Here is a 21,688-nt window from a genome sequence, read left to right as displayed (position 1 = left end):
GCAGCGAATTCGGTTGCTACTTCTTCCCCTCTAGAAATCCTTCATCTCTCTGTTATCGTGTCATATGTGCAGAAAGGGACGATGGAGAGAGAAGGGTAGGATTGCCATAGAGAAAATTAATAAGATCTTACATTGAAAGAGCACTGTCACATTGTATGATTAAATACAAAACTCTCTGCACTTATCATATATATCCTATATATATATATATACTAGCTAGAATCTTATATCTTACTTCAAAGTATCGTCGACGACTGGGATGAATAGACTCAATGGTTGCATATATCGTTTTCCACATCAACCAACAAAAGGGAGACCTTTTATTCATCATAAAAGCAAAGGTCTACCTTTCTATGCCCATCTCTTCTGTGGAGTAGCATCCTTTCGTCCGGATGTAGAACGTCTTCGAATGATCTTTTTCGAATCCCCACCAGCTGATATCGGCCTTGGCCTTGAAAATTGAGTGGTATTCGATCTTTTGACAGGGCTCATTGGTTGAGATTTCGGACTCATTGGTTGAGAATATTTGCTCACTGAGTGTTCGTGCCTCGAATTCATGGTGATCTCTTTCAGAGGATTCAGTGGTTGGGATTTTATGCGACTGTCAGTTGGCTTCACCTTCGAAGTAGAGGCTTTTTCGGGCTCTGGTTTCTGAGTTGTTGGAACAGGGTCAAGGATCTGAGGACCTTCTGGAGTTTTAGCAACATGAGGAGTTGGTGATCGAATCAGCGGAGAGCAGTCTGAATCGGAAGATGAAGGGCTAGTAGTACTATCCATATCATAAACGAGGTTGTCCATCATGTGCGGAATTTTTCTATCGTCATCATGTGCGTTTGAGGAAGAGAAAGAGGGTCTCTGAAGCCTTGTAAGGTGTACTACCTGCATTGAGATATGTATTAACGAATTACTTAAAAGTCATGACAAATTCTTTACCCTAAATTCTGAAACGCCATGTCTAGTAAGCAACTCCTTTACCTTTTGCTCTAGAACTACCATGTCCCTCTTTAGTCTTGTAATCGTCGAGTTCTTCCTACGTATTATGTCTTCTAACTCGGAAATCCTCTGCCATGAATTATAAGAATAACAGTGATCAGTCTAAGACTAGATTTGGCAATAAAAGAAGGAAACGAGAACAAAAGGGGGAGGTTACCTTTGAACCGGCACTTTCAGATGACTGGAGTAAAGTGGTTAGCTCCTGTATCGTTCCATCTCTCTCTTCACAATCCTTCTTGAGATTGTATATGTCTTGTTCAATAGCTAAGGTGTTTAGCTGCAGAAATCACAACGAATTACATCAAGAACACGAAAAGTGATACCTCAGAAAGTATAACTACATGCAAACCTCCCCATCAGAGCAGGGGAACTTCGAACCTACACGGCCCGACATCGTTACCATGAATCTTAAGCTACATTTAGTTTCAAACATCCCCTACCAAACCTCAATGGAGAAGTTTTCTTCAAACATAGATTTAACACTTCACCTTCCTCATATCAGTTCCTTGACAAAGATCCAATGTTTTGAAATAGTAATGTCGATGGGAAATTTAGTAGATACGACGCGTTCCATTACCTGGATGTCTGCAGCAGAAGTGACACTTGAGGCCAAGTCTGATAAATCTGACATACGGCGCTCCTCTTGCTCTTGTGCATTTAGCAGAGACATTTTATGTAGTAGTATCCGATCCCCATCGGAGGCTTTCTCAGCATTGTTATCCTGATACCAAATCAAGAGATCAACAAGATTCAAGATTTCTGCATTAGTACAAGATAACTCGAAACAACCCATGTAGCGGCACGGAACAAATTCTTACCACCAACCCATTTGGAAGGTTACGATGTTGATCACAGAGCCAACAACCACAATCAACAAATTTGATTTTATGGGAACCAAAAGATTCGTTGCGTTGCAATTCTGCGCTTTCAAGGGCGGAAGGAACAAGAGTTCCTGAGTGATCCTTAATGTTATTCATCTGCTCGCAAAGGCTGTCAAGCTTCTGCTGCATGCTTGATAATATTTGATCCTGGTAAACAGTTTGATGCAAGAATTTAAGTCAAGAAATTATATATTTCACCAACTGAAGGTTCTCAGCATTTAACAAAAACGTTTTCGAATTCAGTTAACTCGAAAGATTGTATTTTACTCAAAAACAATCAAATCTGATACTTTGGATGTGATGAAGATTATTATTTGATCAAATCTATATGAAAATAAATAAAATTCAGGAAAAAAATCTAAATTAAATTGATATTGAAAAAAGAGAGACCCGATTATGAATATAACTTCATACCGGAACAACTAAAATAAATATACAGAGAGAATCATGCTTGAAATTTTCAAATTTTGATAATTTATTGAAGAAAACGGCTAAAGATTCATTTTTTAAACAACCCCAATCACTAATCAGCAATTCAAAGAGAAAATTGAAAATTTAATAAACCCAATTTAATCAAAGCTCAATGATGACAAACCCTAAGTTCCACAGATTTTTTCAGCTGCGAAATGTGGCGGTTTTTCTTCGATTCGGCAGTGGCGACGCTTATCACGGCGACGAAGAGGAACCTCTGGAAGGGGCTAAACAGCTCCCAAGCCGCGGCTTGCTCTGTTCTCAAGCCACCCTTAATGGTTCCAGCCGAGCTGGCCTCGTCGGCATTGACCATCCGGCCTTCGAGGTTGACCCAGGCCAGCTTCCGGCAAGCCGGCACGGGGCGGCTCCGCTCATTGAAGCTGCTGGAGAGGCGGCGCGTGGAGGAGGGCGTGGGGATTGGGGTTAATGTGACCCGAGCCGCACTGAAGCCGGCGAAGGGAAAGTCTTGGTGGGATAGTTCCATGGCATGAAGGGCGGAGAGGAGAGAGAGAGAGAGAGAAGCGACCAGGTTTTGAATGCCAAAGTCCTTTTTTTTGTTGGTATTTGATTCAAATGATTTTAAATCGAGAGGGAAACCGCAATGACCGTTTGGCCAACGTCCTCTTCAAACGTTGGGATTTTTCACCTTCTTTCTTTTCCTTTTTCTTTTTCTTGGGTTTTTATTTGTTTTAAAAATTAATATTTGATATTCTACTTATGTTATACAAAAAAAAAAATACAAAAAAAAATTGTATACTTAAAAGTTAATATATTTTTCAATTTATCAAGAACAAATATTTTTGTTTCTGGGGTCCAAATATATTGCTAAAATAGTTTTTTATATAACAAATGACTAGAATCAGTTATTTAGTCGGTTAGTTTGGTAATTTAGTCATAATTGTAAAGACGTTCTACGCAGATATATCTTAATGACTAGAAGAATTTTTTTTTTTTAAGGCAAAAATCTCGTACTAATGGAGAAGATCAGATATTACGAGATATGAATTATCCAACATAATTGGAATGAAAATGAAATGCGAATTTCCTAATGAAACTCAATTTGGTAGCATTCTTTTTTTTTATTGCATCTTTTTATGATTCGCGTAAAAGAAATTTAAATACCTATGATATACAATTACAAAATAAAAGTGATTTAAGGGTTTTGGGAATATTGGTCACAATTGATAGTTTGGAGGGAGGGTAAGTATAACAAGGACTAATTTAAGAGAGAATTTGCTGAAGTTTTAATACATAAAAAATATGAGTAAAAAAGCAATTAAATGTCATTTAGTATTACATTATAGTGGTATTTATTTTTACTTGTAAGTGAGAGTTCTTAGGTTTGATTCTCGCCAAAGGCGAATTTGAACTATATTATTGCTAGCCCATTATGAGGCTAAGGCCACCTCTTCCCCCGAATATAGATAATATAATTTGTTAAAAAAATATTAAATGTACTTAAAAAACAATTAAATAGTTATTTTCTTCTTCTTACCCTTATTTATGGGGCTTAAATAGCCATACCATTGGACTTTAGCCATGTAATCTTTTGGTACGAGATAGACAAAGGCCCAGATGTGGTACAAGACAAAGGCCCAGTTAGCTATAGAAATTTGTCCGTCTTTTTACACTCAAGTTTGAAATCATCTTTCCGTAAATTAAAGTTTTTAGAATAGGAGATCAATATAAAGAAAATGAAAAAGAGTTATTATACAAAATGGTCCTTACGATTTGCATGATCAATAGAAATGGTCTCTGAGATTGTCCACCATCCATGATTTTGGTCCTTTCGTTAAAAACTCTTTGGGCAATTTTCAAAGTTTCGTAACTCAATCGATTCTTAACCAAATTCGACCCATAATATATCAAAATGAAGATAAGAAAGTGTAGAAAAAAATTATACCTATTTGGAAGCCCAATGATTGCCGGAGATGGCCGGAAAATAGCCTGAAAGGTGACTGATCCGCGGGAAAATTGGAATACTCGCCAGAAACTGGGTAAATTTTAAACGTTCATAACTTCTTCAATACTCAACGAAATCGAGTGATTCAAAAACGAAAATCATACTTCTCGACGACACGAAGAGAATGGTATCTTTATTTACTACTAACTTGCCATAGTTTGGCCGGAAAACTGCTCGAAAATGGCTAACTCGAAAATGGTTAGCCACTTTCGAGCCTTTGTCCGACCAAAACACGGCGAGTTAGCCTTCGAAAAAGACACCATTCTCTTCTTCTCATCAAGAAGTATTATTTTCATTTTGAATCACTCGATTTGGTTGAGTATTGAAGAAGTTAAGAACGTTTAAAGTTTACCTAGTTTCTAACGAGTTTTCCAGTTTTCCAGAGGATCAGTCACCTTTCAGGCTATTTTCGGTCATCTACGGCAACCATTAGGCTTACAAATAGGTATAATCTTATTCTACACTTTCCTATCTTCATTTTGATATATTATGGGTCGAATTTGGTTAAGAAATGATTGAGTTACAAAACTTTGAAAATTGCCCAAAATCGTTTTTAACAGAAGGACCAAAATCATGGATGGTGGACAATCTCAATGACCATTTCTATTGATTTTCAATCTCAATAACCATTTCTATTGATCATGCAAATCTCAGAGACCATTTTGTATAATAACCCAATAAAAAAACAGAAACCCTAAATAAACAGGTACCTAACCTATGAGATCTATGTAGCTTTAGTGGAGCCATGAAGGGGTTAGGTTGGTCCCGGGCTCATCCTAACATTTTTTTTTTTTTTTATATACAGAAATGTTTAGTGTTATGTTTATGTTTTTTAAAGGTTTTTTGGTGGGCTCGAGGTCCCAATCCGATGCTTTTACTTTAATTTATTTCATCCGGTTTAGTTTGGGGTTGGTGGCTTCTATGGACTTCATACAATCCGTTGCTTTGTGTTTTGATGAGGACTCTAGTCTGTGGACTAGTGGAAGAAGAGAGGAAGAAAGTTACAAACTTGAGTTTAGATTTAAAGAAGAAGATGATGAGAACGATACCATACTAAACCCAAACAACGATAATCGGTTGCCCACCACATGGTAAAGTAATTTTTATAAGATAAAAAGAGCATTTCGAATTGAAACTTTTGAGCCCCTTCTAGACTAAGATCCTGGCCCGCCATTTAATTTTTTCTTTTGTCCTGATCTCTTTCTCAATACCAGAAAGTGATAGACTCTCTTGAGATAAGACCCCAACCATTAGATAACACTGGGCCTGTGATTAGGAAAGGAGGAGAAAAAATTATGGATTTAACAATGTTTTTTAATTTTTTTTCAGTTACTTGGCGGCCTTGCCGACGTTATTAGAACTTGACAGTAGCAGTCATGCATGCATGTTACTTAATATTTTTTTATAGGGATTCAACCTCTCGGATATTTCAATGGTAATTAGAGAGTAGATTCCTAGCATGCTCTGGGATATCTTATATATTGGGGGTTATATTTCTGTAGTAAAAAAATTCAGTAACCAAAATCTAATGATGGACAAAAAATCCTGATAGATAAGGTACACCAAAAAATAATAGATTTTTCAATTAATGAAGGAGGTTTGTTTTGGTGTTTTTATCAAACCAAGTTTATATGCCATTCTGCATTGACTAGTTTGGGAGGCAGTAGCTTCATCATGCAGCTGGAAAGAAAAAGGTCCCCGCTTAGAAAACAAAGTTCGTTAACTTCATGATTCCAACTAGTACACCTGCATCTCTCTTTGTGATGAATTGAGACCCTATCCGGACCTCTGTTTTCAGAGCCGACAAACGCAGATATCTGGACCACTTATTTAAAATCCTACATCTCGCATTAGAATATTATACTGACTCACTTCACACAAATTAAAGGTCTGAATCACTTTCTCTCTCCCTTGAACGGCCAGAATCTCTGAATTCGTTGACTTTGCCTTTTGAGATCCTGAGAGAATCTCAATTCATGACCAAATTTTGCCAAGAGAAATATGTATGTGTGTGTGTGTGTGTGTGTGTGTGTGTAGTGGCATTCTGTGCTTCCACAAGGAATAAAAACAAGTAGAAAGCAATCTTTCTTTGATGGGTAAGGTAATGCAATTTATGGGAGGGACATGACATAAGGTATGACATGGCAACCACTTACATGCAGAAGACAGTGACTTGTCCATTTGATGCAGCTTATTATAGCCATTCGTTCTTCCAACAATCCTTCTTCACCAGGGCATCCAACCTCTTGGTTATGAAAGCAAAGTTGAAAAGGAAGACAAAGTTAGAAAGAAAACAAAACCCAACTCATGTATTTGCTAGCCTTCCACAATAACGCGTTACGAGCACGAACAATAAAATAAGTCTATGTGTTGAATTTTATTGGGTCTGATTTATGATGGGTTGATAGGAATAAAACACGTTAATTAAGGGCTCGAGTCAACATTCATTACAAAACATGATAACCACTCTTTATCTTTGTGAAATGTGTTTTATTTATTGTTTAGTCTATAACTTAATTGGATTCTTATGTTACATGTTTGTTGGTGAAAGGTCCGACATTTGTTATATGTATAATGTACTTGGCTAGGCTTTACGGTAGTTTAAGGTTTAAGGTTATTTTAGTTATGTAATACTTGATATTATTCGATAATTTTTTTTTTTTTTGAACATATATTCGATAATATTTTTTATGTTGGGCTTGTCTAAACCCAAAAGGAATGGAGAAAAACGAGTAAACATGTGAAACACAGCACAACCAACAAGATTTATAAAGGAGATTGGATTTATATATTTGATGATGACAAGTTAACGAGTTAAATTTGAATTTAACATAATCTCACACGATATGAACATCTCATTAAAACACTACACGCTGTGACATGTCTAGTTCACCAACCCCACACACCCAAAACAAATTTACTATAACGAAACTAGAACTAGGAGTGGTCCCCTTGTTGCATGGAACAAGACAATGCCAATAAAATTAGGGTGTCAACCATGTTACTCTACATAAAATCTGCAATTCTTTGAGGTTCGACTGGCCCACTATAGTCCATAGTACTTGTCGGCATCCTAGAGGTGCCTCAACCATTCATTATTTCATACAACAACAAAGTCTTATTTTACTAGATGAAGTTGACTGTATAAAATTTAGAACGCTAATGCGTTAGGTTTATAACATCAAAAAATATTTTTAAAATGAAATATTTGAAAGTCAAATCAAATAATTTGAACCTACATTATTGAATCCAGATTGGGCAACAAGAACAATTACCATCTTGAGTGGATGCAGTTTGATGCCTAAAAATAAAAGCAAAGAGAAAATGCTCATTTGGTAATCATGGAATCTTTAATTTGCTTCACTCATTCTTCCCCCAATTATGCTAGAAAAAGCATGTTTACCTCTAGATGTCGCCGTGTGTTTTCATTTTTTGTGTTGCTTCCTCACACAACTTTGCATAATTAGCGTCTCTTTTTCACGTAAGTTCGTAAGGGACTGCAAATTTGATAAATTGCTTGAGCTCCACAAATCGAGATCCTCTTTAGATCTCACAGTTAGGAGCCGATAGAACAAAAAATCTAGACCACTCATTTCATCCACAGCCCTCATTAGCATATCTAGCTAACCCACCTCATACAAACTAAGAGTCCATATCTCTCTCTCCCACTGTTAGATGGTTCGAATTATTTGGTTTGCTCCGGATTGTGAGATTCAGAGAGGACCTGAATTCGAGCTCGACAACTGTAAACACGTAATGTCACATCTTAACAAAATATTACTATACAGCTTGCATTCTATTAATGTCCTCAGTGGGTTTTGAATCTTACACAGCAACTTTTGGCACCCCCTTTTGCTTCTTTTCCTCTCCACCCACTTAATAAGTAACCTAACTGTCAATTTTTTTACAGTATAAAAGAGAACCCCAGAACACTACAGCTGCTTTCTATCTTCTTTTCCAACTTCTAATGGTTCTGTACATCAAAAGCAAAGTCCACTCCCACACTTTTGTGTTGCTACTGCTGCTTGTTTGAGCAAGTACACTTGGCACGATTTTCGGAGAGCGTCTGAAAAAAAATTGAGAGAAAAAGAAGGATATACCGATGAGTGAATACATTGCAAATGCAAGTCACAAGTGTTTGAGCTCCACAATTTGTAAATTTTCATGATTGGATTCCGAAAAAATACCTGGACTTGAGTTTGAAGGTCTTTAATGTACTCAACAGCCAAATCCAACATGTCGGAAGTGTGTGCTTGCTGCAAAGTAAAGACCTTAGAATCTTAGATGTTTTGAGTCTAATGTAATCGCTAACTGGTTCATAGATCGAAAAAGCAAGTGAAGATTTTACCTTGTCCATGTTTGGTACAAGCTCTTGCAGTTTCCTCATTCGTTCGCTAATTCGGGTTCTTCTCACCTGGCCGGAACAAAAATAAACATTTTGAGCATTTTAATTTAACATGTGCAAATGGAGCTTTTCGTTTAACAGTGTTCAAAGCAATAAGAAGGGTGTACAATGTGTGATATTGAGACACTAAAACAGTACCCTCTCAGCAATGCTTCTTGGGTGTGTGGCGCAGCCCCGCTTTGCTCGAATCTTACAAGGAACAGAATCTTGGAACTGTAAAAACTTTTCAATGGCAGCCATCTCCGCGGATGTTTTTGGCAAGCTCAAGTGATGAGCTAGAAGTGTAGGAGGATGATTTCCAGCCTCCACATCCTGCATGACAGTAACGAAAACTATCAGATACTAGATAATACACAACCCAGCACATTACTTTTTAACACAAATTTGGTACCTGAGTTTCAGATGGACTTAAACCAGTGTATGCTTTCACTTCGTCATCCCTAAAGCCTGTATCATCACCCAGAATCGCAGAGTCATCCCATGAATCCATTGGGAAACCAGTCACATAATTGTTACCACGGCCATCCCCAAAACCTCCAGCATCTTGACTATTCGATCGCATTATTTTGTTCCCAATTTCAGCAATCGGACCCATTAGCCCCGATGTAGATGGTGGCCCTGAAGAGAAATTTTTCAACCTGCTCGCAGAAGAAAAAGATGCTTCTTCACCAGTGCTATTACTTGCTCCAAAGTTCCCCATTCCTCTCAATGCACCATAGCCTGCCGCTGCAAAATGCTAAGTATCATTCTCAAATCGATACCATCTTTTTTCTTTCGAATCTAAACTAAGACTAGAAGCAACCAAACCGAAGAACCAGAACTATTGAATCTTTCATAAAATGTTCGGTAGATTAGATTTCGTAAGCGACAGTTATCACTAGTTAACTTTATTCCCAACTGATTTATCAGAATGATATACAAAGTTCATTACTTTGCTGTACAAAATCAATCAATTCAAATAACAGAAAGCAAATATAATTCGGCATATTGTGAGAAAATTAAGCATCCAAAAACTGAAAGAAGCAAAAATCTGCCTCACAATACTCAAAATTTACTTGATTTGGCACTTCTACCTTTTGGAATTCATCAATGCTGAAAAAAACAACATACCATCAATGTTCATATTGGAGAACAATCCAGCAGGCGAGCTACTATGCCGAATGAGATTGGAATTTGCAACACCACCACCGGTTTTGACAGAAGGCAAGTGACTTCCCCCCATTGAATAAGCTCCTTCATTCAAGTTCTGATTAGGCAAAGGCGGTTTCGACGTCGGCTGGTAAAATCCTTGAGCAACAGATGAATAGTTGTTCAAATTGCTCTGCTGCTGTTGAATCATCCCCACTTCATCATCCACCTTAGGCACCATAAATTGTGGTTGCTGATTATTAATCTGTGTTTCAACTTTGTGTTGTGATGCAATTTCTTCTGTTCCTCCACCACCACCTCCTCCTCCATCACCACCACCTTCACTAGCCAGAAACCGGGCGAAAATCCTCTCAGTTTCAGGGCTAGAAGGCCGATTGAACAAGGGCTCACAAACCTCTGAGTCCAAAATGTTTGTGAAATATGAGCTGGGAGCTGACCGGTAGCGCGTCAAGCTAGAGTTCATATGCTGCTGGGGTTTGTCATGATGCTGCTGATGATCTGATTCCATTGCTTCCTTAATTCTTCAAATTCTCATCCAAAAATCCAAACTTCAACAAAGCAATAAACTCCTCCTTTTCTATTTTCCGACCATAATCAGATCAAATCACAAGTAAAAGCTCTGGCTTTATCCCCTGCAAAAATTCTCAGAAAACAAAATAAAAGAACCCAACTTTTAGATTCAACCCAAGAATTTAAAGCTACCCAAAAGCCAAATCCATGTAATTCTTACTCGTGGTAAAAGATATATTGATTCTGCTATAAAAGTAGCTTCTGAAACAAAGAAAAACTGAGGACAGAAGACACTAACTAGTACCATTTTTTCACTACTCACTGAAAATTTCTCACAAATCCCAAAATCCACCAACTTTCCTATTCCTGAAATCTCAATCACCCAAGTAAGGAAGATAACATAAGAAATTCAAACAACCCACTGAAATCAAGCACAATATCAGATGACATAAGACAAAACCAGTAATATAAGCATAACAATATAAAAAGCAAACCTTTACACACTCACTCTCTCTCTCTCTTGAGATTTGCTTCTTCTTTCTCTACTGTTGCTGATGCTGGTTCTGGGCATGGAATACTAGTGACAGCGGTGGTGGAGTTCTCGTTGATGCCAGTGACAGTGACTGTGGAGAGATAAAAGTGAAACCCACAACAAATAATAATAAATAATAATTAAAAAAATAAAAAACACACATTTTCTTTCCTCTTCTATTGAGTTCAGCCCCACAGGAGTAACTGAGGACAGAAAATCTAGTCTCTCAGATTTAGTAAGTTTACATTTTTTAAGGACCATATTGCCCTCAAAGACTAGCCATTATTACAGAAGAACCAATGAATTCTAAGAGAGAAATGGCTGCATAGCGAATGGAGGGGCAGAACCATAATTATCAAAGCAAGAGAAAAAAAATGGCTGGATCTTGTATACGTTAGCAAAACACAGAACTGGGGCTGGGCTGGGGTTTGTAAAGAACATACTCGAATCCCATTTTTAGCAGAAAAGCTAGGTTTTCTGGTGCGGAGGGTGACCACCAGGTCATGGACTATATGCTGCCCTTTGTGAACGTTTGGACCACAACCACCAGTATTGTGGGTGCTGTTTTAGACAGAGACAACTTAGTTGTACACACAGGGAAGGGAACTTAGGGTTTTTACTTTCGGGTACAAGGAAACTTAATTTGGACCTTGGGCAACTATTAGTTTCATTGACGTACAGACTTTTGTAATTTGTATGGTATACAGATGCGTGTGAGCAAAAGTATACTACATGTATAAAAAGTTAGGTATGAGAAGAAAAGTGTAATTGAATTAAAAAACTACTACGTAACCTATCTGTAGAAGTACGTTGTTCTTGTATCGCTCATTTTTTTACATACGAAGCAGACCAAAAGTTTGCCTTAGGTTTCATACTTCCCATTGCTATTTTTCCGTACAAATTGACAACTATCCTTCTCCTTAAGTAATAGTGTATTTCAAGTTTTGGGATTGATGTGGAATCATTTGGTGCAGGTTTTGATGCATTTCTTCCCAGTTTTGCTCTTGTTTTGGGATTGATCTGGAATCAATTAGGTTTTCTGGTTTCAGTAGTTCGCGTTGCCAGTGTATGCAATTGATTCCAATCCCATTACTGCTACAATGGAAATTGTAGCAATATTCATTTGGTCTTCTCATTAACATGATTTTCGTGTGGGCAAGATGCTCGAGCAAAATGCCTCAAAGAGGTTGAGGCAGGCATGGTGGAGCCAAGGAAACTTTATCATCACTTTGTGTATACTGATGAGCCTAGCTTTCTTATCGCACCGGTGGTCGTACTGTAGAAGAATCATAATTTCTCTCAATTTATAATTGCCATTCTCTTTTTTTAGTTTTCTTAGATCATATTAGCCACAATATTTTGTGGTGGATATGTATAGTAATATATCATACATGTGGATTTGCTTTTACCCTCATGGTGATCAACATGTGGGTCTTGAGATTTCATATGAAGCAAAACGAATGGCTTATTTCTTTGTTAAAACTGTTGTTAGATTAGATTTTGATTTCGACCATTTGGATAAGTACATTAGTATGAAAAAATATAAAGGATTCGTGTGCAAAGTTTTAAAATGTCTAAAAGTGTTTTTAGGAGAAAGTATTTTTTGGCTTTAAAAGCATATGAAGCGTTTTTCTAAGAAGTACTAGTTATGTGTTTTTCGTAGGAAACACTTCAAATGTTTTTTCAGGATTCATTTGCATTTTTACTAAAAATTGATCCTAAAAACATTTTCATAAAAAACGTTTCAGCCAATTTAAAAACAATTTCAAACGAGTAAGTAGTTTATATTTTGAATATGGCTATTCATCATACCATACACAACAACAACAAAGCTTTATCCCACTAAGTAGGGTTTGCTATATGAATCCTAGAAAGTCATTACGCTCGGTTCTATATCACGTCTTCCAATAAATCTAAGTACTCCAAGTCTGATCATCATACCATACACAAAGTAACAAAATCAAAATCAAAGTTAAATCAAACAACCAGAGTTTAATACAAAATATTCATCTCGTCGGTTATAAAATCCGAAGTTATTTGTGGATGTTAATCAGAGGCAAGTTAATTACCTCCTCCAGTTCCACAGAAACCCAAAAATTAATTAACATCCTCCATCACTTTTGGAGAGACTGAATAAATAATGATCTTCTATTAGATTCACAAATCTGGAGGACATTATTTTTTTGCTTAATAATTTATAGATTATTATTTTTTCCTTCTTAATTCATGACGTGCTGCAGAATACAGATTGTGGGAGTTCAAGGTTAATGTTTTCAAAACAAGGGATTACTTTCTTAATTAGTTTTTGGTGCTTAAAGAAAGGATCTTTCTGCTATTTAGTTGGGGACCAATGCTGCCCCGAGGAGTCTTATACACAGAAAGATGCACACAGTGGCACATGGATTTTAATAAGTAGGGGCAACCCTCGTACTAACAAACAAAATTATGGCGTTAGATCGGGTAATGTCAGGAAGGATAATTTTTTAGACCAAATTTGTAAATTATATGATGTGTTGATTGATGATTGAATTATTATTTAAGTGTTATTAACGTGCTTATATTATTGATGACAAATCACATAATTTAAAAATTTGTCTCTAAAAATTTGATCTACGTACTATTACTCCGTTAAATTGAAGATACATATGCATTATTGAGTTGATTTTTTTTATTAAAGTCGTTGATTAAAATTTAAGAGAGATCAACCATTGATGTTCTTCCCTTCATCTAATTTCTGTGTTGGTGTATTAGGGTTTCATCTCAATAACTAATCTGATCAAATTTGCAGTGCACTTATCAAAAGCTCAAAAGTTAATGGTTCAATATTATCTATCGAATGCAAGCTACTTTTGGGTTCACTAGTTGATTAATATATAGGAATCCAAAAGTGGGTTTGGCCAAATTTGTTGTGGTGGTAGAAAATGTCACATGTAATTAGCTAATTAAACTAATTAAAACGTGTTTAGAGCTTATTGCTTGGATGGAAAAGTACAAGGTTAATTAATTATTAAGGATCTTACAAAACGGGCAGTCCATTTAACCTAGGTGCTTCATTCTATTCGAAGAGTGCATAACTGCATGGATATATAAGCTCACACTAACCAGTCAATTTGAGATATAATTCGGATATTTTTTTTTTTTTTTGGGAGGTATCGAGAATGAATTGGAATGTAATAATATCGATTTACATAGATACATTTATACATATACAAGGAGATTCGGAAATTACGGAGGCTTGGTTCGATCAAGTTGCCAAATATTGGAAACAAGCAATAGCACTTACTCCTGGTAATTATATTCAAGCACATAATTGGTTGAAGATTACAAGGCGTTTCAAATAAGAAAAGTTGATTATTCTTATACTAATCTTCTTAAAGGTGCTTATGCACGTAATCATATTAAATTAGGACTTGATTTGAGCCAGGTTATCCACGATTAAGCTTTAATTAACTAAGCTTCAGATCTTGATGAGATTAATCAAATCACAAAGTGACAACATAGTTGAGTGGAGACTAAGGAGCTGTGCACCATAGTATTAGATAATGTTGTATAATTCAATGGAGATATTTTTTTTTTTTTTTTGGGAAAAGAAGTAGAGAATTAGGTAAATAAGATGTAAAGCATTTCTACACATCTTCTAAGTAGTGTCATAACATATAATGGCATGTGATGAATGCTTGACCCACCACAAGAATAAATAGTCTTCAATCTTCTATATATTCTAGGTTTACTCCAAAATTCCTCACATAAGTGAGAAAACGACCTGATAAATTTAAGCTATTATGAGTTTTGGAGTTTATTTGGACCAATGTATTTTGAAAGATGACCACTTAATTAGTACTACGGTCTAATAGTATTCCTCTTCACTTGTAAACGAGCGGTCTTAGGTTTGATTCTCACCAAAGGCGAATTTGAACTACATTATTGCTAGCCTATTATGAGACTTAGCCCAACCCCACCCCCTCTCCCTTTCCCTCCCCTTAGTATAGATAATATCGTTTGTTCATATATATATATTTATATTGAAGGATAGATGTGTAAATGAAGTGGTCAAATTTAATATATATTTGTGGTATTTTGTGATAGGTTGACTCATTTCAATAAAAATTTCTGATATTCTTTACCATTTATACCTTTGTTAACACACAAGAAAAAAAAGAGTATTATGACTCGTATTGCAATCCGTAATCTCATACGTGAACATGATTTTCTCTCCCAGGCATGCAGTGATTCTTACATGTTACTTGAGGCAAGGGCGGATTCACTAAGGGGCAGAGGATTTAGCTGGTCCTTCCAACTTTGGCACTATCCATAGAAGATCTAAGTGTTGCCCCTTTTTCTTTTTAACGGAAAGAATTTATTTTGTAAGCCTTAGTCGAATTCAGTTTTTGTTCTTAATTAATCATATATAGTCCCCACACGTTCATTTATAAAATAAATACCTCATGGTGTTCGTACATTTGCCAAAGGTAAGGAATTCATAAAATGAAAGGCCATTGTGTCCTCACATTCGTTAAAGATCAGACATTTCTAAATTGGAAGCTGACTTGATAGTTGATGTATTTGAAGTTGCCTTCATTCGATTTCGATTGAAATGAAAGTGAGCTTGGTTATCAGACTCATGCATCAAATAGAACTTTTGGCACCTAGGGAGTGAGGTAAATATTCAGTTGTTTCTTAGTTCTAACAGCAGCTAGATCTGTAACTTACAAAGGGAAAAATAGTTGTGAAGTTTCTCTATTTTATGTTTGACATTCTTAATTGAGAAAATAGTATGCATTTTCTCCTACACTGATTTAGTTTTATTGCTATTAGTCGTCCACGCATGCGTAGAGGATTCTTGGTCACGGAATGATATAAAAAAACTCGTTAAGAGCATAATTGAACATAGTCAAATGTCACGGAATGATATAAATAAAATACATGTCCTAATAAATGAGGTATGCAGTTGTTTCTTAGTACTAAAAACTAAAAGATATGTAATTTTCAAAAGATTATATGAGGTTAAAGTTAATTAAAGTTTTAAATTTTATTAGTCATTCACGCATGCATGAATGATTCTTAGCCTCCTATCGATAAAAGGCTTGTCGTGAGACACATTTTTAGCAATAAATGACTAAGGTGGTGAGATTAGGGTTACATAAAATTAAAAAATAAAAAAAAAACCCTAAATAAATACATATCATCGAGCGCCCTCAAGAGGCTACTTATACATAAATATGCTCCAAGTACATTACAAGATGTGGATTAGTAATATAACCTTTTGGTGTCTGTTGTCGTAGACTTTGGTGGGAAGTGACTAGTGAGAGAGATGAGAAGAGAATAAATTGAAGTGGTACGGGGAGAATGTAAATCCATTGGCCATGGAATTGGATTGGATTATTTAAAGGTAAGAATTATATCAAATACAATAAGAGATAATCTTGCATAATCCTGCTCCATTTGAAAAAAAAAATACCTACAATACATGCATTGTTGGTTGAGTGATGTGAAGAGCAGAATCGAACACAGTCAAATGTCACATATGTTAGAATATATAGGATAAAACAGCCAAATAGATAAGGCAGTTAGGAGTGTGGCTGTTAGAATAATTAGTTAGGATTGTTTGGGTTGGTTAAGGCAGTTAGCTATGTACTCATCTATATAGTAACTGTACAGTCAATGTCACATAACTGATCCTCTCCCAACATGAACACTTTAAATAGTTGCTTCTCATGGCACCTAGGTATAACTTTATTTCCCTTTTTTCTCTTTATAATTGTATTGCGTTTCTTTTCTCTTTAGAATTGTATCGTTTCCCTTTTGGAGTTAAGGAGGAAGGCTATGGCTTTTCTGTTTGGAGTATGGGTTATGTGGCTATCAGGCTTCACTTTTTCTGCCAAATTTCACATGAAGCCATTGGGCTTTCCAATATTCTTACTCCCTCTATTGACAACGTACTTGCCTACCTTCGGTCTTTGATTAACATTTTGATGAAACTATATCCTGCATTGGAAAAGTGGCAACTAAATTCAAATACCCATATGCTCTCAATTCAAAGTCCAAATGGGGATATACAGAAGCTAAGCAACCCAACTTCCAAATTCCAATGTATATAGGTCTTTCTAGGGCTAAGGAACCCAACTCCATTGACCCATGAAAAACCAACTTCCAAATTCCAATGTCATCATTTTTCATAGTGGAGGTTTTCACAAATTTGGAGAGAAGTTCACTAGTTAAGGGAATCCAGGTGTTGGGTGATGTAATCTAATTTAGTTGGAAGATAATTCTCAAGGGCATCTTTGGTAAGTTGGTTTGGTAGTTTTAGTTAATACATGAATCAAAAGTATGGGATATTTTCAGGGGTATCTTCAAAAGATTGGAGTAATAGAATCGCCCATATTTTTATCATGACAGATGCAATATGTTTGGTTTTCTCAAGATCATTGATCAAGTCAAGCTATATTGGAAGAGAGATGATTTTGATTGAATCTCTCTCTCTCTCTCTCTCTAAATATACAGTGTAATTGCTTTTTACCCCTTAAAATATTATTCTAGTTGAAATTCATCCATGAACTATTTTTTGGTAAATTAACTCCCTTGAAACAATTGAAATTAGCCAATCAACACCTCACTGTCAGATTCGATGAAATTTCATTCACTTTGCTAGCAAATACTAGCACGTGATTCACTTTTGAGGCTAAAGTAGTGTAAGTATTTAACAGCAAACTAGATGAATTTCATAGGGGGTAATTGGCTGATTTCAAATAGTCAACGGGGTTCATTTACCAAACAAATAGTTCATGGGTCAATTTCAACTAGGCAATAGTACATGGAGTCTATATGAGGTAGGATCTAGAACACACACTTTTGATTCGCATTTTTGTGAGCCCACTCTGTAATGTATTTCAATGATCCAACTACCTATCCTTTACGTGTTCCAGCTACCAAAAATACCAAAATTTGAAATCATATGATCGTTGGGTTGAATTTATTGTTTCTTTGTAGAACCGCATTCGTCCATTAATTTCCTTCATTAAAAATGAATGTATGAGTAGTTTTGGATTTGTCTAATTTTTTGCAATGATGATCTATGAATAATGTATTAAAAATATAAATAGTTCATATCGTTGAAATAAATTACGAAATGAATCCTACAAAATAATATCAAAATATGTGTCAAAAACATGTGTCTCATATCCTAATGAAAATTGATGGTCACTTGTTCTTGAGTATTACTAGTAAATTACTTAAATTGACATGTTTATGATGGACAAAACCTCTCATAATATAGATTCTATTTTAAAGGCCTAAGGGCCCAATCCAGCTTAGCATCGGTGATGGAAATATGTTTTCAATTCCCAACCCGAAAAAAACACATAAGCAAGAAACTCAAATGCCTAAACAAACAACTAATTTTAAGAAAACCCTCAACAAATTCTTGTAAAAATTGACAAAAAAATATTTTTAAACGACAAAACATGAATGCGTTCCTTAGACTCTCTCCAACCCTGGACTAAAACCCAAATTCCCCCTCCCCCCCCCCTCCAAAACCCAACCCAACCTAAGTGCTAAATAAAACCTAAAACCTAAAACTCAAAAGAAGGCCAAATATCGGCCCATTTTTAGGCCAAAAATTATTGTGGGCCCCACCAGGTGCAAGTGAACCACGGGCTGTGAAGCCCAGACGCCTAACCCATTTGCCCAACATGTAGCACGCGTTAGACATAATCCTAGCGGGACCCCACCCACGTGGGTGTGTCCCCTGCCTGTCAGTCCCGGTCGGTAGCCTAACGACTACTTTTTTCGATCCAACATCCAGATTTAAATTGGCCGTTGGTTAATCCAACGGTCCACGTTCAAATTTTTTTTTAGTTTTATATTTATATATTTATTAAATCCAACGGCTACAATAATTTTAAAATATTATTTAACTCAAAATTCACCCAAAAACTCTATAAATACCTATGTATTTGTTCAAACATCCACACAAAACTTACTTTTCTCATACAATTCTTCCAATTTTTCTTTCTACCATTTCTTCTCATTTCCAAATTTTTCAAGATGGCAAAAGAGTACGTCAAAGGTCATAATTGGACCTTTGAGGAAGATATTGCTTCATGTTTGACATGGGTTTCCATTAGCAAAGATGGTGCCATCGGCACAAATCAAAATAAAAAGGTTTTGTGGGGTAAAATCGTTGATAAGTTCCATGAAAACTCCAACGCCGGGCAAAGGGAAGGTGGTGGTGTTTATGATCAGTGGAAGGTTATCAATAAAGAGTGCACTTTGTGGAAGGGAAGCTTGGAGAGAGCCGCAGTTGACATGCCTAGTGGAATGAGCTTCTCAAAAATTGTGAGTTTCTTTGTTGATATTTTATTTGTCATGTACATAATTTTGCACATCTTCGTCAGAATCTTACTCAATTTCGACATATTCATCTTCCACAATCATATTGTGCAAAACTATGCACGTCATCATGTTTGAATGGAGGTCTTTAGTATGCCAAAGTCGTGCAGCCCTTCTAACAATGGCCCATCGAGCTTGTAAGATCCCGAACGTTCTCTCCATATCCTTCCTGTAAGACTCTTATCTCTGTGAAAATAATTTCTTCTTTGCACTATCAGGATGAGAATAACTTTTCACAAAGGTAGACCAGCTAGGATAAACACCATCAGTTAAGTAGTAACCTAGCTTATGCCTATTACCATTTACTTTGTACCTCCATTCCGGTGCCCATCCATTGACAACATCATCAAACAGGGGAAAAGATCAAAGAATGTTGATATTGTTGTTTGATCCAGGAACGCTGAAGAATGCATGCCAGATCCATGTGTAGTAAGACGCTATAGCCTCAAGTACGATGGTTGGATTGTTATGACGACCTTTAAATTGGCCGGCCCAAGTAGTAGGACAATTCTTCCACTCCTAATGCATACAATCAAGACTTCCTATCATGTCAGGGAAGCCTCTTTTGTTTGCCTTGCATAGAAGCCGTTTCAAGTCTTCACGATTTGGCTTGCGAAGGTATATGGCTCCATATATAGCTTTAATTACCTTACAGAAACGCTTCAGGTTCTCAATAGCGGTACGCTCCGCAAGGCAGCAGTACTCGTCATTTGAGTCTCCAAACCACCCATTAGCTAGCATCTGAAATGCAGATGTGAGCTTCTGATGAGGTGATAGGCTTTGTCAGCCTACGACAGCTATCTTTCTTGCAAACTAGTGGTCATGATGGACAACTTTGTTCAAGATACTTTCAAAAAGCTCTCTTTTCATCCGAAACTGCCTTCGAAAATCATGAGAATAATATCTCAGACGTTCGATGAAATAATCTTTCATCATCTGGTCATGACACTATTCTCTATCATGCTGCACAAATGAACGCCCCATGACAGAACCACGATGGCTAGATTTGGCATGGTGCTGATATTGAATAAGCGAGTTTGCAAATTCGACTTCTTCTGCATTCATTTATGCATCGACAACTGCATGGCTTGCTTGGTATTGTGTCATCTGTATTGCCAAGCTACGCCTTCTTCTATCATCCATTGATGAGATATTGATGATTTTTAGGAAACAAAAACACTTTGAAAGTTGGAAGATTGGTGAATATAGAAGATTATTGAAGGTTTGAATGTTGTGTGATGGTTTGATATTCAACCTATGTTTATATAGAGGATGGTTGAAGGTTTCAATTTCATGTGTGTAGGTTTGTGTTTCATGTGTTTTGTATGTATGTTGGTATGTTTTTCGTGTGTGTCATATGTTTCACATGTGTTCTGTGTAAGCTTCATCTTTATCATATGTTTTGTATGTCCTTCAAATGTGTTTTGTGTGTGCTTCACATGTGTTATGTGTGTTTTGTGTGTTTCGTGTATTTTGTGTTTATAAATCTCTATCATGATTTTCATATTCTTCCATAGTGTTTCGTGAGTTTCATGTATCGATTTAGTGAGTTTTTAATATTTATCGGAATTTAAATATTTTTAGATTAAAATGTTCATAAAATTAATTTACGATAGTCTACATAATTTTTTTTTAAAGTTAATTTAAGAAAAAAAATTAGCCCAAATTCATTCTTTAATAATCTAGGGCTAAAATTTTAGGTCAGAAGAGTTAGAGCAGAAAAGCTATTTCTGGGCTAAAAATTTTAGGTTTTAGGCCAAGGGTTTGAGATGGTCTTAAGGACCAGATAATTAGGCCAAAAGAAAGAAATTAGAAAGAGAGGAAATAACAATGAAGCTGGTAAGGGGCCTAAAAATTGCCCTTGTTAAGGGCATGTCTTACGCATTTCACATGAAATTCCCAAGTATCTGGCTCAACCCTCATACCCACTCTAACCCTGGGCTAAAACTTATATTCCCCCCCTCCCCCCAAAAAAAAAACCAACCCAACCCAACCCAAGTCCTAATACTAACCTAAAACTTGAAACTCAACCTGGGGCCAAATACCGGCCTGTTTTTAGGCCAAAAATTGGAGTGGACCCTAGCAGGTGCGAGTGCACCACGGGCTGTGAAGCCCAGATGCCAACCGAACTCACCCAACCCACCTCAACCCGCCAGACGCTAGCCCAGCGGGACCCCACCCATATGGGTATGTCCCTTGGCTGTCCAATCATGTCGATAGCCGTTGGGCTACTGTTTTCGATCCAACAACTGATTTTAAAAGGGTCGTTGGTTAATCCAACGGTCCACGTTCAAATTTTTATTTTTTTTTGGTTTTATATTTATATAATTATTGAATTCAACGGCTTAGATCGAATATAATCAAATCTAACGGTAAAAAAAATCCTAACGGCCCAA

At 36.4% G+C, this 21,688-nt stretch overlaps 2 protein-coding genes across 6 annotated transcripts; both read right to left on the bottom strand.

Annotated features, from left to right (window-relative positions):
• Nucleotides 1–82: 82 nt before the first annotated feature.
• On the bottom strand, nucleotides 83–2,975 carry LOC103965173. Its single transcript, XM_048568855.1, has 6 exons — nucleotides 2,470–2,975; nucleotides 1,812–2,021; nucleotides 1,571–1,714; nucleotides 1,151–1,270; nucleotides 976–1,062; nucleotides 83–879 (listed from the first exon to the last, which is right to left on the bottom strand). Exons 1-6 carry the CDS (start codon nucleotides 2,827–2,829, stop codon nucleotides 352–354), a joined length of 1,449 nt encoding a protein of 482 aa, XP_048424812.1. The 5' UTR covers nucleotides 2,830–2,975; the 3' UTR covers nucleotides 83–351.
• A 5,077-nt stretch (nucleotides 2,976–8,052) lies between these two features.
• LOC103963544 (transcription factor bHLH122) lies at nucleotides 8,053–11,407 on the bottom strand. Of its 5 annotated transcripts, none has more exons than XM_048569558.1 (7): nucleotides 10,593–11,407; nucleotides 9,824–10,494; nucleotides 9,105–9,439; nucleotides 8,852–9,025; nucleotides 8,657–8,722; nucleotides 8,496–8,564; nucleotides 8,053–8,374 (listed from the first exon to the last, which is right to left on the bottom strand). In XM_048569558.1, exons 2-7 carry the CDS (start codon nucleotides 10,368–10,370, stop codon nucleotides 8,324–8,326), a joined length of 1,242 nt encoding a protein of 413 aa, XP_048425515.1. In that variant the 5' UTR covers nucleotides 10,371–10,494; nucleotides 10,593–11,407; the 3' UTR covers nucleotides 8,053–8,323. The 5 variants fall into 5 exon arrangements, with proteins under 5 accessions (XP_048425515.1, XP_009374656.2, XP_009374647.2 ...); XM_009376381.3 differs by having other exon boundaries at nucleotides 10,677–11,407; XM_009376372.3 differs by having other exon boundaries at nucleotides 10,867–11,407.
• Nucleotides 11,408–21,688: the final 10,281 nt, after the last annotated feature.

The sequence above is a fragment of a genome, unplaced genomic scaffold (genome assembly GCF_019419815.1).
Source record: "Pyrus x bretschneideri cultivar Hongxiangsu unplaced genomic scaffold, Pyrus_bretschneideri_v1 Contig5, whole genome shotgun sequence".
NCBI classification, from domain to species: domain Eukaryota; kingdom Viridiplantae; phylum Streptophyta; class Magnoliopsida; order Rosales; family Rosaceae; genus Pyrus; species Pyrus x bretschneideri.
This window is presented reverse-complemented; position numbering and strand designations above follow the sequence as displayed.

What these genes read in the sequence shown, in the direction of transcription:
- LOC103965173 (XM_048568855.1), bottom strand. Translation starts at nt 2,829, where the DNA reads ATGGAACTATCCCACCAAGACTTTCCCTTCGCCGGCTTCAGTGCGGCT. An exon ending in CTTCTGCTGCAGACATCCAG is followed by an intron (nt 1,271 to 1,570) that starts GTAATGGAACGC and finishes TGATTTCTGCAG; the next exon opens with CTAAACACCTTAGCTATTGA. An exon ending in CTGAAAGTGCCGGTTCAAAG is followed by an intron (nt 1,063 to 1,150) that starts GTAACCTCCCCC and finishes AATTCATGGCAG; the next exon opens with AGGATTTCCGAGTTAGAAGA.
- LOC103963544 (XM_048569558.1), bottom strand. Translation starts at nt 10,370, where the DNA reads ATGGAATCAGATCATCAGCAGCATCATGACAAACCCCAGCAGCATATG. An exon ending in CAAGAAGCATTGCTGAGAGG is followed by an intron (nt 8,723 to 8,851) that starts GTACTGTTTTAG and finishes TGTTCCGGCCAG; the next exon opens with GTGAGAAGAACCCGAATTAG. An exon ending in ACCTTCAAACTCAAGTCCAG is followed by an intron (nt 8,375 to 8,495) that starts GTATTTTTTCGG and finishes ATTTTTTTTCAG; the next exon opens with ACGCTCTCCGAAAATCGTGC.